This window comes from Balaenoptera ricei, chromosome 13 (assembly GCF_028023285.1).
Source record: "Balaenoptera ricei isolate mBalRic1 chromosome 13, mBalRic1.hap2, whole genome shotgun sequence".
Classification (NCBI taxonomy): domain Eukaryota; kingdom Metazoa; phylum Chordata; class Mammalia; order Artiodactyla; family Balaenopteridae; genus Balaenoptera; species Balaenoptera ricei.
In genome coordinates, this window is record NC_082651.1 from 80,867,504 (window position 1) to 80,884,623 (window position 17,120).

General features: G+C 39.3%; 1 protein-coding gene across 3 annotated transcripts in view; it reads right to left on the bottom strand.

Moving 5' to 3' along the window:
* BABAM2 (BRISC and BRCA1 A complex member 2) overlaps nucleotides 1-17,120 on the bottom strand; it is a 444,468-nt gene that overhangs the window by 194,588 nt on the left and 232,760 nt on the right. For all 3 annotated transcript variants that reach the window (XM_059942959.1, XM_059942958.1, XM_059942957.1), the window contains exon 7: nucleotides 10,827-10,936. In XM_059942959.1, coding sequence (XP_059798942.1) covers nucleotides 10,827-10,936 — 110 coding nt within the window. The remainder of the gene's footprint in view (nucleotides 1-10,826; nucleotides 10,937-17,120) is intronic.

Sequence of the window (17,120 nt, forward strand, 5' to 3'; positions counted from 1 at the left end):
TTAGTGCCAGCTCTGATGACGTTATCCTACGATTCCAGCTTTTATGCCAGGAAAAAAAGGCAACTGGTTTGGAATCTAGTTCCCCCCCCCAACTCCTATTATTCAACCAAAATTTAATTTGCATAACTTACCACTAGCTTTTTTTCCATACTTTACCACTAACTATTTTTTATTTAATGAACAGTCCTTTGTGTCTAATTCAACTGACTGGTTTTGGTTCCTTGGAAAACAAATGTATGGACTCTGAAATATGTGTGTTTCATAAATGTCCCTTGTTGGAGAAGAACACAAAGTTCTCAGAAGCGTTTACTTTGCAAGCCATATACGCACACAGCGGGAGACCAGGAAACAACACGCATCTAAACACTATAAAGGCGACCAGTCAGTCATGCTTTCCAGCGCTGCCAGAAACACCAGACAACAATTCCAGGACAGACTTCTGAAGTGAGACTGCATTGCAGAGCTTCATAAATTATAATACACTTGGGAGCTTTCTACCCAATGTCTCTGACAGATGTTCCCTTTTGTGGCAGTCTCTAATTTGGGGGCAGTTGGTATCCATGTCCCTAGAAATCTTTAGGGTACAGTAAATGATCCCTTTCCTTACATGTGATGACAAGACCCCAAAGTAGCCTTCTCCTATTTCTGAGACTAGTTAACGTGAGCACAGTACCCTTGCCTACTGCACAGACAAGCTGGGGCAGAGATATATCAGCCAGACTAAAATGGGGGCTCTCCCAAGCTCAAGATATCCTTCCATGCCCATGGAGAGTCTTTTCTTGACAATTTTTACCTAATGTGGATGAGGCTATTGGTCTCCTGGGCCTCTGCCTGTCAAATACACTGCATGGGGCTTGGAACTTCCTAGAAAGAGCCACAGCAGAAGCCAAAAAGAGTACAAGCCTCGGCTAGGGCAAGCTTCTGGCATCAGCTTCGGGCAGGCCCACATGGGATGCTTTTCCCATGACTCCTGAAAGAACTCTCCAAGTCTGACTCTATAATCAATGCCTCGATAGTTAAAAGTTGACAGGATAGCATGAAACACAGAAAACAAATGAGAGCTTAACACAATATCAAAGATAGTACCAACCTCTCTTCACTCAGTTCCTATAATCTATCCTATGACCTTGGCCTTAATGAAATGACATTACCTCTTTTCTATGCTCTGAACTCTGTAAGAGTTAACCAAAGATATTAATAACTTTAGCAACTATGTAAGCCCTTAGAAGGTCATACCACAATTTGGCCACTTTCCATTTTAACCTTTCTCTAAAACCTCATTTTTACAACTTCTACTGAAGGGCATAAGAACTTTTGTTCGTTTTTCTTTGGTATTACAAATGCAGTTCTACTAAGTGAACTTGTATCAACCAGGAAAATTGTACAACTTCTCAGTGCAGCATCTTCACATTTTCTTGTGAGAATTACTTACTGACCTAGAACACTGACAATTATTTACTATTATTTGCTATTATTTACTGTGTACTGCATTCGTAAAAGCATTAAAGGAATGAAAAGACGTGTTCCTTGCCCTTGAGTTGCTTCATAGTTAAAAGATGAAAAAAAAAAAACAAACCACACACCACTAACTAAATCTGTGGTGGGCAGAGTATAAGAGCGATATAAATTCAGTGTTATAAGAACTCAGGGGAAGGCTAGACTAATTGTGCTCAGGGAAAATGGGTGGTAGATGGCATTTGATTAAGGCCTTAGAAAATGTACAATATTTCAATGCAAAGAGGGCATTAGAGAAGGGCATTTTACATGGAGGTAACAGCTTTAGCAAAGGCATGGAGGCAAGAGAGTACATGTGAATTAAGAAAACTTCAAGTGAAGGACAGGCTACAGAAGGGGAAATGACCGGAAACTGATCTGGAAAAGTAAGCTGTGGCCAGTTCTTAACATAAAAAGAGGGGGGTAAATGTAGAAAGTTAGATTTTAGAAATAGAAAATCGCTTTTAAAATATTCCCTTCACCAATAATTTTTCCCCTCCTATCTTTGACTTTTAGAGTGAGAAATATTTTATTAGCAAGTTTACTTGCAAAGTAGGTGCAGTCACTTCAAAGAAAATTAATGTGGATGCTGGCAACATTGCTTTTCTGAGCTGGCAAATTCTTGGCTGCAGCTTAACTGATACATTCTTATTACCCACATCTTGTGATGTTTCATTGATAACTCTTTTTTGTCATCACCAAAATACCTTCTTAATTTCACTCATTATGTATGTACTAAGTGGCTACTCCAGAACTAGTATTCACTCACTTGTTTACTCATCCTCTCCTTTTCTGCCCCAACTTGTCCTACTAACCACTAACCCACTCACTCAGTCACTCACTCTTCTCCTGTAAACTATATCAGTGATAATAACATTAATAGCTACTACTTGCTATAGTGCCAGGCACTGCACTTAATGCTTTATGAACAGTATTTAATAGAATGCTCAAAACAACACTATGAAATAGGTATTATTACCCCTATTTTACGGATGAGGAAACAAGTTCAAAGATGTTACCTATTTTGCCAGCTGCTAAGTGACAGAACCCAGGTTTAAACCAGATATGCTTAACCCTGGAACCCTTGCCTGTTACCACTTCACTGTACTGCCTTCAACACCCTTTGGCCTCTTACTGCTATGGGTCAGTATTTTCAGTTATAAATGAAAACAGTCATTGAGCGCCTGTTACTGTAAGATCCTGTCCTAGGTGCTGTCATGTATATAAATAGAGCAGAGAATGCCTGTGGGTTATTAATGCTCATAATCTTCCATATTTGAGGATAAACAGCCATGTCTTTTATCAGTGTGTAAGACTGTATGTCCATGATTCATAAATTAAAGCAACTAAGGACAGAGGGGGTGAAAAGAGCTTAGTACATGAATGTGGATGGTGACCACATCTCAGACAGAAATCAGCCAACCCTGACTATATGACTTACAGAGAATTTTAATAATACATTTCAATTGGTCTGTAAAAACTCTCTCTGCTGATGAAAAATCTGTCCTGTCAGAAGTTCCCAACCAAATCTGCTTACAATCCATTTTCGATGAACCTCAACTTCCTTTGAAGTAGAATAAGCTAGTAAAGAATTTTAGCCAACAATAAGCACGTTGCAAGGTTAGTCCTTATAAGATTCATTACTGCAGAATAAAGTTATTGAATTAAAACACAAATGTGATATTAAACTACTTGTACCACAGGGCCTTCAAGATGGCAGAGGAGTAAGACATGGAGATCACCTTCCTCCCCACAAATACATCAGAAATACATCTACATGTGGAACAGCTCCTACAGAACACCTACTGAACGCTGGAAGAAGACCTCAGACTTCCCAAAAGGCAAGAAACTCCCCACGTACCTGGGTAGGGCAAAAGAAAACAGAAAAATCAGAGACAAAAGCATAGGGACGGGACCTGCCCCTCTGGGAGGGAGGTGAGAAGGAGGAAAAGTTTCCACACACTAGGAAGCCCCTTCACTCGTGGAGACAGGGGGTGGACGAGGGGGAAGCTTTGGAGCCGCAGAGGAGAGCGCAGCAACAGGGGTGCAGAGGACAAAGTGGAGAGGCTCCCGCACAGAGGACTGGTGCGGACCAGCATTCATCAGCCCAAGAAGCTTGTCTGCTCACCCGCTGGGACGGGTGGGGGCTGGGAGCTGAGGCTGGGGCTTCGGAGGTTGGATCCCAGGGAGAGGACTGGGGTTGGCTGCATGAACACAGCCTGAAGGGGGCTGGTGCGCCACAGCTAGCGGGAGGGAGTCTGGGAAAAAGTTTGGACCTGCCTAAGAGGCAAGAGACCATTGTTTCAGGGTGCGCGAGGAGAGGGGATTCAGAGCACTGCCTTAATGAGCTCCAGCGACGGGCGTGAGCCATGACTACCAGTGTGGACACCAGAGACGAGCATAAAACGCTAAGGCTGCTGCTGCAGCCACCAAGAATCCTATGTGCAAGCACGGGTCACTACCCACACCTCCCCTCCTGGGACCCTGTGCAGCCTGCCAATGTCGGGGTCCCGTGATCCAAGCACAATTTCCCCAGGAGAACGCACGGCGCGCATCAGGCTGATGCAACATCACACTGGCCTCTGCCGCCACAGGCTCGCCCTGCATTCTGTACCCCTCCCTCCCCCAAGCCTCAGTGAGCCAGAGCCCCCTATTCAGCCATCCCTTTAACCCCCTCCTGTCTGGGCGAAGAACAGATGCCACAGGGTGACCTACATGCAGAGGCGGGGTCATATCCAAGGTTGAACCCCAGGAGCTGTGTGAACAAAGACGAGAAAGGGAAATTTCTCCCAGCAGCCTCAGAAGCAGGGGATTAAATCTCCACAAGCAGCTCGACGTACCCTGCAACTGTAAAATACCTGAATAGACAACAAATCACCCTAAAATTGAGGCAGTGGACTTTGGGAGCAACTGTAGACTTGGGGTTTGCTGTGTGCAACTGACTAGTTTCTGATTTTTATGTTTATCTCAGTATAGTTCTTAGCACTTGTTATCATTGGTTGATTTGTTTACTGGTTTGGTTGCTCTCTTCCTTTTTTTTTTAATTACTTAAAAAAATTTTTAATTAAAAAAATTTTGTAATAATATTTATTTTTTGTTTTAATTATTTTATTTTATTTTATTTTATTTATTTTTCTTTCTCTCTTTCTTTTCTCCCTTTTCTTCTCAGCCGTGTGGCTGACAGGGTCTTGGCACTCCAGTTGGGTGTCAGGCCTGAGACTCTGAGGTGGGAGAGCCAAGTTCAGGACATTGGACCACCAGAGACCTCCCGGCCCCATGTAATATCAATCAGCGAGAACTCTCTCAGAGATCTCCATCTCAACACTAAGAACCAGCTCCACTCAACGACCAGTAAGCTCCAGTGCTGGTCACCCCATGCCAAACAACTAGCAAGACAGGAATACAACCCCACCCATTAGCAGAGAGACTGCCTAAAATCATAATACGTTCACAGACACCCCCAAACACACTACCAGATGCAGTCCTGCCCACCAGAAAGACAAGATCCAGCCCCATCCACCAGAACACAGGCACCAGTCCCCTCCACCAGGAAGCCTACACAACCCACTGAACCAACCTCACCCACTGGGGGCAGACACAAAAACAACGGGAACTACGAACCTGCAGCCTGCAAAAAGAAGACCCTAAACACAGTAAGTTAAGCAAAATGAGAAGATAGAGAAACATGCAGCAGATGAAGAAGCAAAGTAAACACCCACCAGACCAAAGAAATGAAGAGGAAATAGGAAGTCTACCTGAAAAAAAATTCAGAGTAATGATAGTAAAGATGATCAGGAATCCTGAAAATAGAATGGAGAAACTACAAGAAATGTTTAACAAGGACCTAGAAGAACTAAAGAGCAAACAAACAATGATGAACAACACAATAAATGAAATTAAAAATTCTCTAGAAGGAATCAATAGCAGAATAACTGAGGAAAAGAACGGATAAGTGACCTGGAAGATAAAATAGTGGAAATAACTACCACAGAGCAGAATAAAGAAAACAGAATGAAAAGAATTGAGGTCAGTCTCAGAGACCTCTGGGACAACATTAAACGCACCAAGAGTTGAATTATAGGGGTCCGAGAAGAAGAAGAGAAAAAGAGAGGGACTGAGAAAATATTTGAAGAGATTATAGTTGAAGACTTCCCTAATATGGGAAAGGAAATAGTCAATCAAGTGCAGAAGCGCAGAGAGTCCCATACAGGATAAATCCAAGGAGAAACACGCCAAGACACATATTAATCAAACTATCAAAAATTAAATACAAAGAAAAAATATTAAAAGCAGCAAGGGAAACGCAACAATGAACTTACAAGGGAATCCCCATAAGGTTAACAGCTGATCTTTCAGCAGGAACTCTGCAAGCCAGAAGGGAGTAGCAGGACATACTGAAAGCGATGAAAGGGAAAAACCTACAACCAAGATGACTCTACCCAGCAAGGATCTCATTCAGATTAGACAGAGAAATTAAAACCTTTACAGACAAGCAAAAGCGAAGAGAATTCAGCACCACCACACCAGCTTTACAACAAATGCTAAAGGAACTTCTCTAGGCAGGAAACACAATAGAAGGAAAAGACTTACAATAACAAACTCAAAACAATTAAGAAAATGGTAATAGGAACATACATATCAATAATTACCTTAAATGTAAATGGATTAAATGCTCCAACCAAAAGACACAGACTGGCTGAATGGATACAAAAACAAGACCCGTACATATGCTGTCTACAAGAGACCCACTTCAGACCTAGGGACACATACAGAATGAAAGTGAGGGGATGGAAAAAGACATTCCATGCAAATGGAAATCAAAAGAAAGCTGGGGTAGCAATTCTCATATTAGACAAAATAAACTTTAAAATAAAGACTATTTCAAGAGACAAAGAAGGACACTACATAATGATCAAGGGATCAATCCAAGAAGAAGATATAACAATTGTAAATATTTATGCACCCAACATAGGGGCACCTCAATACATAAGGCAAATGCTAACAGCCATAAAAGGGGAAATCGACAGTAACACGATAATAGTAGGGGACTTTAACACACTACTTTCACCAATGGGCAGATCATCCAAAATGAAAATAAATAAGGAAACACAAGCATTAAATGACACATTAAACAAGATGGACTTAACTGATATTTATGGGACATTCCATCCACAAACGGCAGATAACACTTTCTTGTCAAGGGCTCATGGAACATTCGCCAGGATAGATCATATCTTGGGCCACAAATCAAGCCTTGGTAAATTTAAGAAAACTGAAATCATATCAAGTATCTTTTCCAAACAAAACACTATGAGACTAGATATCAATTACAGGAAAAAAACTGTAAAAAATACAAACACATGGAGGCTAAACAATACACTATTAAATAACCAAGAGATCACTGAAGAAATCAAAAAATACCTAGAAACAAATGACAATGAAAACACGACGACCCAAAACCTATGGGATGCAGCAAAAGCAGTTCTAAGAGGGAAGTGAATAGCAATAGAATCCTACCTCAAGAAACAACAAACATCTCAAATAAACATCCTAAGTTTACGCCTAAAGCAATTAGAGAAAGAAGAACAAAAACACCCCAAAGTTAGCAGAAGGAAAGAAATCATAAAGAACAGATCAGAAATAAATGAAAAAGAAATAAAGGAAACGATAGCAAAGATCAGTAAAACTGAACGCTGGTTCTTTGAGAAGATAAACAAAATTGATAAAACATTAGCCAGACTCAACAAGAAAAAATGGGAGAAGACTCAAATCAACAGAATGAGAAGTGAAAAAGGAGAAGGAACAACTGACACTGCAGAAATACAAAGGATCATGAGAGATTACTACAAGCAACTATACGCCAATAAAATGGACAACCTGGAAGAAATGGACAAATTCTTAGAAAAGCACAATCTTCCAAGACTGAACCAGGAAGAAACAGAAAATATGAACTGACCAATCACAAGTACTGAAATTGACACTGTGATTAAAAATCTTCCAACCAACAAAAGCCCAGGACCGGATGGCTTCACAGGCGAATTCTATCAAACATTTAGAGAAGAACTAACACCTATCCTTCTCAAACTCTTCCAAAATATAGCAGACGGAGGAACACTCTCAAACTCATTCTACAAGACCACCATCACCTTGATATCAAAACCAGACAAAATGTGACAAAAAAAGAAAACTACAGGCCAATATCACTGATGAACATAGATGCAAAAATCCTCAACAATATACTAGCAAATGGAATCCAACAGCACATTAAAAGGATCATACACCATGATCAAGTGGGGTTTACCCCAGGAATGCAAGGATTCTTCAATATACGCAAATCAATCAATGTGATACACCATATTAACAAATTGAAGGACAAAAACCATAAGATAATCTCAATAGATGCAGAAAAAGCTTTTGACAAAATTCAACACGCATTTATGATAAAAACCCTCCTGAAAGTAGGCATAGAGGGAACTTACCTCAACATAATTAAGGCTATATATGACAAACCCACAGCCAACGTCGTTCTCAATGGTGAAAAACTGAAATCATTTCCACTAAGATCAGGAAAAAGACAAGGTTGCCCACTCTCACCACTATTATTCAACATAGTTTTGGAAGTTTTAGCCACAGCAATCAGAGAAGAAAAACAAATAAAAGGAATCCAAATCGGAAAAGAAGAAGTAAAACTGTCACTGTTTGCAGATGACATGATACTATACATAGAGACTCCTAAAGATTCTACCAGAAAACAACTAGAGCTAATCAATGCTTCTGTTAAAGTAGCAGGATACAAAATTAATGCACAGAAATCTCCTGCATTCCTAAACACTAATGATGAAAAATCTGAAAGAGAAATTAAGGAAACACTCCCATTTACCACTGCAACAAAAAGAATAAAATACCTAGGAATAAACTTACCTAAGGAGACAAGAGACGTGTATGCAGAAAACTATAAGACACTGATGAAGGAAATGAAACATGATACAAACAGATGGAGAGATATACCATGTTCTTGGATTGGAGGAATCGACACTGTGAAAATGACTACACTACCCAAAGCAATCTACCGATTCAATGCAATCTCTATCAAACTGCCAGTGGCATTTTTCACAGAACCAGAACAAAAAAATTGCATGATTTGTATGGAAACATAAAAGACCCCAAATAGCCAAAGCAATCTTGAGAAAGAAAAACGGAGCTGGAGCAATCAGGCTCCCTGACTTCAGACTATACTACAAAGCTACAGTGCTCAAGACCGTATGGTACTGGCACAAAAACAGAAACACAGATCAATGGAACAGGATAGAAAGCCCAGAGTTAAACCCACACACATATGGTCACCTTATCTTTGATAAAGGAGGCACGAATATACAATGGAGAAAAGACAGCCTCTTCAATAAGTGGTGCTGGGAAAACTGGACAGCTACATGTAAAAGAATGAAATTAGAACAGTCCGTAACACCATACACAAAAATAAACTCAAAATGCATTAAAGACCTAAATGTAAGGCCAGACACTATAAAACTCTTAGAGGAAAACATAGGCAGAACACTCTATGACATAAATCACAGCAAGACCCTTTTTGACCCACCTCCTAGAGAAATGGAAATAAAAACAAAAATAAACAAATGGGACCTAACGAAACTTAAAAGCTTTTGCACAGCAAAAGAAGCCATAAACAAGACGAAAAGACAACCCTCAGAATGGGAGAAAATATTTGCACACGAAGCAACTGACAAAGGATTAATCTCCAAAATATACAAGCAGCTCATGCAGCTCAATATCAAAAAAACAAACAACCCAGTCCAAAAATGGGCAGAAGACCTAAATAGACATTTCTCCAAGGAAGATATACAGATTGCCAACAAACACATGAAAGGATGCTCAGCATCACTAATCATTAGAGAAATGCAAATGAAAACTACAATGAGGTATCACCTCACACCATCAGAATGGCCAACATCAAAAAATCTACAAACAATAAATGCTGGAGAGGGTGTGGAGAAGCGGGAACCCTCTTGCACTGTTGGTGGGAATGTAAATTGGTACAGCCACTACAGAGAACAGTATGGAGGTTCCTTAAAAAACTAAAAATAGAGCTACCATACGACCCAGCAATCCCACTACTGGGCATCTACCCTGAGAAAACCATAATTCAAAAAGAGTCATGTACCACAATGTTCATTGCAGCTCTATTTACAATAGCCAGGACATGGAAGCAACCTAAGTGTCCATCGACAAATGAATGGATAAAGAAGATGTGGCACATATATACAATGCAATATTACTCAGCCATAAAAAGAAATGAGATTGAGTTATTTGTAATGAGGTGGATGGACCTAGAGTCTGTCCTACAGATTGAAGTAAGTCAGAAAGAGAAAAACAAATACCGTATGCTAACACATATATATGGAATCTAAAAGAAAAAAAAAAAGGTTCTGAAGAACCTAGGAGCAGGACAGGAATAAAGATGCAGACGTAGAGAATGGACTTGAGGACACGGGGAGGGCGAGGGGTAAGCTGGGACGAAGTGAGAGAGTGGCATTGACATATATACACTATCAAACGTAAAACAGATAGCTAGTGGGAAGCAGCCACATAGCACAAGAAGATCAGCTCGGTGCTTTGTGACCACCTAGAGGGGTGGGATAAGGAGTGTGGGAAGGAGACGCAAGAGGGAGGGGATATGGGGATATATGTATACATATAGCTGATTCACTTTGTTATACAGCAGAAACTAATACAACATAATTCTAAAGCAATTATACTCCAATAAAGATGTTAAAAAAAATAAATAAAATAAACTACTTGTACCATGTAGCCTGAATGTTGTGTAAAGTTATATAGAACTATTTCAACACAGAAAAATAATTCGAACATGTCATCGTTTTAAGCTATATGCTTTTTCTATTCCCTTCACTAATCTAAATAAGTTAATACTGTCAGGATACTGGTTACCTTTTTGCAAACAACTGGAAGCATTACAAATACACAAGAAATTGCGTAGGATGTTGTTCAGCAGTCCTCTTTCGGGTAACCATACATACACAGGGGCATTTGGAAGGAGTCACAATTGTGAATCCAGTCTACCAGGCACAGTATTCACATCACAAACTGCACAACTAAGTCTCATCCAAAGATCACAGCGGCAAATACTAACTGCATTTACTCTGAAATCTAAACTCTGAATATAATTCATTTTTAAGAACACAAAAGTCAATAAAGAGAAGTCATTTTAAGAGTTTAAGAGTGGCAAAAGAGGTAGCAAGCATGTTTGATTAACAAGGAGAAGCATCAGGCTACATAACATAAATGACACGGATACTTACTGTTCAATTCGGGGTGACAAGTACAGCTTAGGGTACACCTGAGTGGCTTCTGTGTCCTCAAAACTGACAGAAAGGAGGGCCACATCTTCTCCCGGGTCTTCATTCACATCCTTAAACAGTTAGTGAAAAACACAATGCCATCAGTTCCTTCTCTCATGACACCTTTCTGGTGACCAGCTTACAGCCCACTAGCAATGAGACCAGTGGTGTGAGTTACCTGGATTCAAGACGCCACACATCCTTTGCCACCTACCTAGTCACTCTTTTAGAGTGATAGCTTTCAAACTTTCTGACCAAAGCCTACCACAGTGAGAAAAAGACTGCCACCAATTTCACTTGTTCCCACATTCCAAGAGGGGAAAAGTGAATCTGGTGACAACAAAGAATTAGACAAAAACATAGTTAACAAATTACAGTAAACATGTTGCTAGCAAGATATATAATGGCTTATAATTTACATAATACATACAAATGGCTTAAAATTTACTTTTCCTAGGATGAAGAAGCATTATAAACATGATTTATATCACTAGACAACAACAAAATCTTAAAATACCCAGTAATTTTATTATATCTACCTTGATAATATGTTATTTAAATGGCAAACATTACCAAGAAGCATATCACTATGAAGTATTCCACTGTACATGCAAATGGCAGGGTGTTATGTACATATCTGCTTTAGCAAAATGATTATGGATGATTCATATGTGAACCACAAGACATACGTATCTTAAAAGGCTAGTTATAAGAATATTATGACAAAAACATTGTTGATCCAAATATGTGTCAAGAAACATTGAGAGGTTAACCAAACAACCCACAATAAACTAGACTGATAATGATAAAGCTAAACTTACTGTAATTTATAATTAAAAAGCACGAATAGCAACAATCGAATGTCATAACCAACCCAAACCAACACGGATGATACACTGAATTGTCCTGTATTAAAATTGTGGGATTTACAACTATGTGCATGTGCTTTACGATTACTGCCAAGCACTGAGTATTTGCCAGACTGCCAGAAGAAAATACCAAATTAGAATAAATTCTCGTAGCATGTTGATTTCAATTTGTGAATAGCAAATTTTAATAACCCTTAATAATTTATTTCTGGTTGACAGTGGCTCCAAGTCAAATGTAGGTTTTTTTAAAAAACTTAATATCATTGTGCATCTTTCACCCCAAAGGACCGGTAAGAACTGACCCACATTTCTGAATCAGTTCACAGGTCCTCAGGAGGGCTCAGCAGCCATCCTAGGAGGGTCCCAACCCAGACTTTAAGAATCACTGCCCGTGAGCTGTGAGAATCTCAGATATGAAGTCCTTCCTTTGATCTAAAACTAACCTCAGCCCTGTTTCTCCTGCATCCTAAGAAGCTGGACATCATGCTCACCTGCTCACCTCTAGCATCTTCAGTGTCCTTGCTCTGCCTTCTATTGTGCCTATAGGATGCACAAGTGTGGCAAGTATACACAGGGACAAGGACTGGAAGTCTCTCCCATCTTAAAATATAAAAATTTTAAAAAGAAAGAAAAGAATCATGCTGGTCTCTGCCTAGTTCCCTGGGTTCTCTCTCTCCTCCCCTGCACAGACTGCTGAAAGAGTGGTCCACACTCCCTGCCTCACTCCCTCCCCTCCTCTTAGCCTCCCCTTAGCCCACTAGAGTAGCCTTCTGACCCTACTTCTTCCCACAGGCAGCCACTAAACACAGCAAATGCCTCTCGGTCCTTAGCTTACTTCATCTCTAAACAGTATTTAACATGGAAATCTCTCTCCTCGGGAAATTCTTTCTTGCTTCTAAGAAACTATACTCTCCTGGTCTTCTTCTATCTCTTTGGCCACTTACCCTTCCCTTTTCATTCTCTCTTTTATAACTTCTCAATTGTCTTTTCGCTTTACATTACAAAATTTAGGCTTGTTGTAACTAGTCAAATGATACAGAAGTTTTTAAAAGAAAAAGCATTTCCACCCTCACTTTTCAAGGTAACCAATAGTAACCGTGTATGTGGCCTTAAACAGCTTTTTCTATGATCATAAAAACACACACACACTTGCATATAAATAACTCTTTAACCCTGTGTCTTGTTTTCCCTAATGGAGTCATATTATACACAGGACTCTACCAACTGCTTTCTAAATAGCCACATAATATTCCACGGCATGGATTTATTTTTTATTTAACCATTCCCCTAGCAACAGACATTCAGGTTGTTTGTAGTTCTTAGCTACTTGATAGTGCTACAATAAATATCCTTGTATATATACCCTTTACTAGTGGGATTCATATTTCTTAGGAGATAACTAAAACTCAGCTGTTGGGTCAAAGGTTATAAATATTTTACATTTTAATAGAGTTTAATAGATTGTTTTTCAAAAAATTTTGCAGCAGTTCAAATTTGGACCCATGAATTTGCATCAGTATGAGAGAGAGCCTCTTTCCGTTCATCCTGAGTCACTGGATAACACTGGCTGTTGTCACTCTTTAATTTAATGTTGGCAATCTGATAGCTGGAAAATGGTATCTCAATTTAGACTCAATGAATGAAGCTGGGCAATTTTTTTCACTTGTTTACTGGTCATTTACGTTTCTCCTGTAAATTTTCCCAACAAATCCTTTACCCATTTAGCTTAAAGGTTCTTAGACTTTTTTTGTTATTGTTGTTTATTAGATTTACTAACACTTGTCTATCGCATGTATTATAAATATTTTCTCTTTTTGACTTCTGACTTTATCTAGGGGCTCTTCTGAGATCAGAAGAAAATTTAGATTTCTATAGAGTTAAATCTGGTTAATAACTCAGGGGTTGTTTAATCATTTTCCTAGTTTTTCATCTAACATTGTTACAATTTTATTTTTACATGTAGATTTGCAATACACATGTATATCTGGAATATATTTTTAGGTGGTATGACACAGGAAGTATGTACAAGGGGGATCTTAGTACAGTGCCTGGAACACAGAAACCACCCAATGTTTGCTGAATGGATAAATCAATAAACAATTTAATGTTAATTCCTAACCGTTTTTCTCCACACCTAGTGATTTTCAGCAACCTGCTTTACAAAAGTTGTTGTCACCAGTGATGTCTGGAAACTAAGTACTGGCTCTTTGCTCCTGTCCTCCCCCCGTAACCCCCACCCCCCGCCAGGTACACCAAGGTCCCTAGAACTAGCAGTTTTAAAAGGAAAGCCAAGATTGGGAGTCTGAGTTTATCTATCACTTTTTGCTCTTTTATAGATGATAAAGAATCCAACCTTGGGGCTTCCCTGGTGGCGCAGTGGTTGAGAATCTGCCTGCTAATGCAGGGGACACGGGTTCGCGCCCTGATCTGGGAAGATCCCACATGCCGCGGAGCAACTGGGCCCGTGAGCCACAACTGCTGAGCCTGCGCGTCTGGAGCCTGTGCTCCGCAACAAGAGAGGCCGCGATAGTGAGAGGCCCGCGCACCGCGATGAAGAGTGGCCCCCACTTGCCGCAACTAGAGAAAGCCCTCACAGAAACGAAAACCCAACACAGCCAAAAATAAATTAATTAATTAAAAAAAAAAAAAAAGAGTACTGGTAAAAAAAAAAAAAAGAATCCAACCTTGAATATTCCTTTCTGCAAGGTAAGGATGGAAAATTTTAAAAATACTTATAGTCTCAACAAATAGAAACTATGTAATTATATGACTCTAAAACTCATAAAATATCTAAAATAAGGTTGAAGCTGAGCTTGAAAAAATTCACATTCAGAGGGACAAATTCATTTTATTTTATTATTTATTTACTTTACTTATTTATTTTTGTCTGCGTTGGGTCTTCGTTGCTGCGTGTGGGCTTTCGCTAGCTAGAGCGAGAGGGGGCTACTCTTCGTTGCGGTGCGTGGGCTTCTTTCTCACTGCGGTGGCTTCTCTCGTTGCAGAACACAGGCCCTAGAGCACGCAGGCTTCAGTAGTTGTGGTGCGCAGGCTCAGTAGTTGTGGCTTGTGGGCTCTAGAGTGCAGGCTCAGTAGTTGTGGCTCACGGGCTTAGTTGCTCCACGGCATGTGGGATCTTCCCGGATCAGGGTTTGAACCGGTGTCCCCTGCATTGGCAGGCGGATTCTTAACCACTATGCCAACAGGGAAGTCCCGGGACAAATTCATTTTATAATCTAAGTGTAGAAGTAGTCACCCTTTCGAGTTAGGCTGGTCATCTTAAGAGAGGCAATAAAAAAAGAACTAACATTGAATTGACTTTCAGATACCTTTCCCCAATGACTGTTTCCTTGTTAAAGGTCAAGGCTCTGACCTCAAGTCACAAAACTCTGTAAAAACAAAAAAACACTGCAAAACCTGGGGCCAGTAAAAACCCTTTTAATTAACAGCTTCATTCCATATGCCTATGGATAATTTATAATTATTTCCCTTTCCTGCTTTTTAACTTCTCATTTCACTACTACTTAAGCAAAGAACAGAAATGCTCAGAGACAGTCCTCCAAACAACCGGAATGACCCTGGTTTATATAATCAACATTTATTATCTGGCATCCTGCAAGAAGTACACGAAACATTACTCTGAATATGAAAATAGTTGTTTCCAGGAGTTCCTTTTATGAACTACTTTAATATGATTTATTCCCCTTGGTGTGGCACGTGAGTTTTCCCCCGAGTTGGTATTTGATTCCTAATGGATACGTAAGTTTGACTTTGAGAGCTTAAATAAGCCCAAAGAGTTCCAAAAATACAAATCCACACAGAGCTGTTTCCAGTTTCTGCAACTCTAACAGGCTTGTACATGTGTTCCTTTCCATCTGGGAAATTATAAAAGAAGCTCTTGTACCATGGCTCTTAGAAGCTAACATTACAGATGATTATTGTAACCACTAATGGCAGCATTTGGAAAACAGGGGGTGGTTATAGTGTAGTAGGGGACATTTAAAAATGTATAAGTATACATTTTCAGGGTTTTCTATCTGCACCATTTGAAACTGCAACAAGCTAAAATGGGGGAAAGATGCCGAATCTGCTGAAGCTAAAAAATAAAAATAAAAAAAATAAAAATACTGACTCCTACCTTTATAAAAGCATGTCAGGCACTGATATACATAGGGTGAGGCAATAATGGCCATGATATTTTGCTGAAAACTAACTATGGATTTGGCTCGGCACTTGGCTGTAGCACAAAGGGGTTCCTACGGCTTGCAGTGAATAGTCACTAGATGGTGAGTTCCATGCAGGCTGGGAGTTTTTCCTGTTCATTTTTGTATCCCCAGTGTCTGGAACATAGTAAATATATAGCAAATTGGTTGAAAAAAACTGAATTAATGCAGGAATGACTGTAAGAATGAGGAAATAATGGAGTTAAACAGAAAATGCTTTTTGCTAGAAAGATTCTCAATATTTATCTCTTTAGTTCCTTAAATCTATGACTACTTAAGATTTTATCAAAGAAAACTCAAAGCTGAACCATAGGTAAGCGAAGGGTATACCGACTAATAAAAGTTAACATTCTGCTTAGGTCATAATGGTTTATCTATACACCTATTCTCAATCGCTGCTCATTGCAAATATCAAAAGGGTGTAGAAAAGACAACAATTAGCCTTGGAAATGAAAGCAAACACAAGTACAATTTATCATTATGCTGTACCTTTTTGATATGCTAATTTTCCAAGTGAGGAAAGCAGCCATTAAACAAGCCCCTATATGTTGAGTGTCAATACAGGAACAAACTATCAATTAACTAATTGCTGATAGACATTAGCTGGACAATATATATTACAAACTACATGTCACATAGCCACTGTATTTCTCAATTCAAAAAGGCTTACAACAAAGCTATAACCATTACTAGCAAAACCAGTTTGTGGACATAAAGACTATAAGGAAGCTATTATACTGTCTGTCAAAAATAGAGTAAGAACCATTTTGAGTTACATTTAAAATGATATTAAACAAGACCCAGGATTAATCATGATTCCTAGGGTGAAAAAACTAGGTCTGAGTAAGCACCTCATTATACAAAAGCTATGAGCTTTTGAAAAGATGTAAGCAAATTAAAAATTCCAAACACAGAACCTTATTTTAAAATATACTAAGTGAGGTTTGTACTTTAGAGGCCCAGTATTTTGATATTACAGATTCGTCATCAAATTACATAAATTTAGATTTTTCAAAGTCAAGTTCTTTCAAGTAAGAGAATAAGACTCTCATGATGCTACCGTTCATTTAACAAACATTTAACAAAGTAAGGAAAATAGATAATATGTTACAAATATTATGGAGAAAAATGAAAGCAGGGGAAGGGGGCAAGGAGTGAGGAGGGAA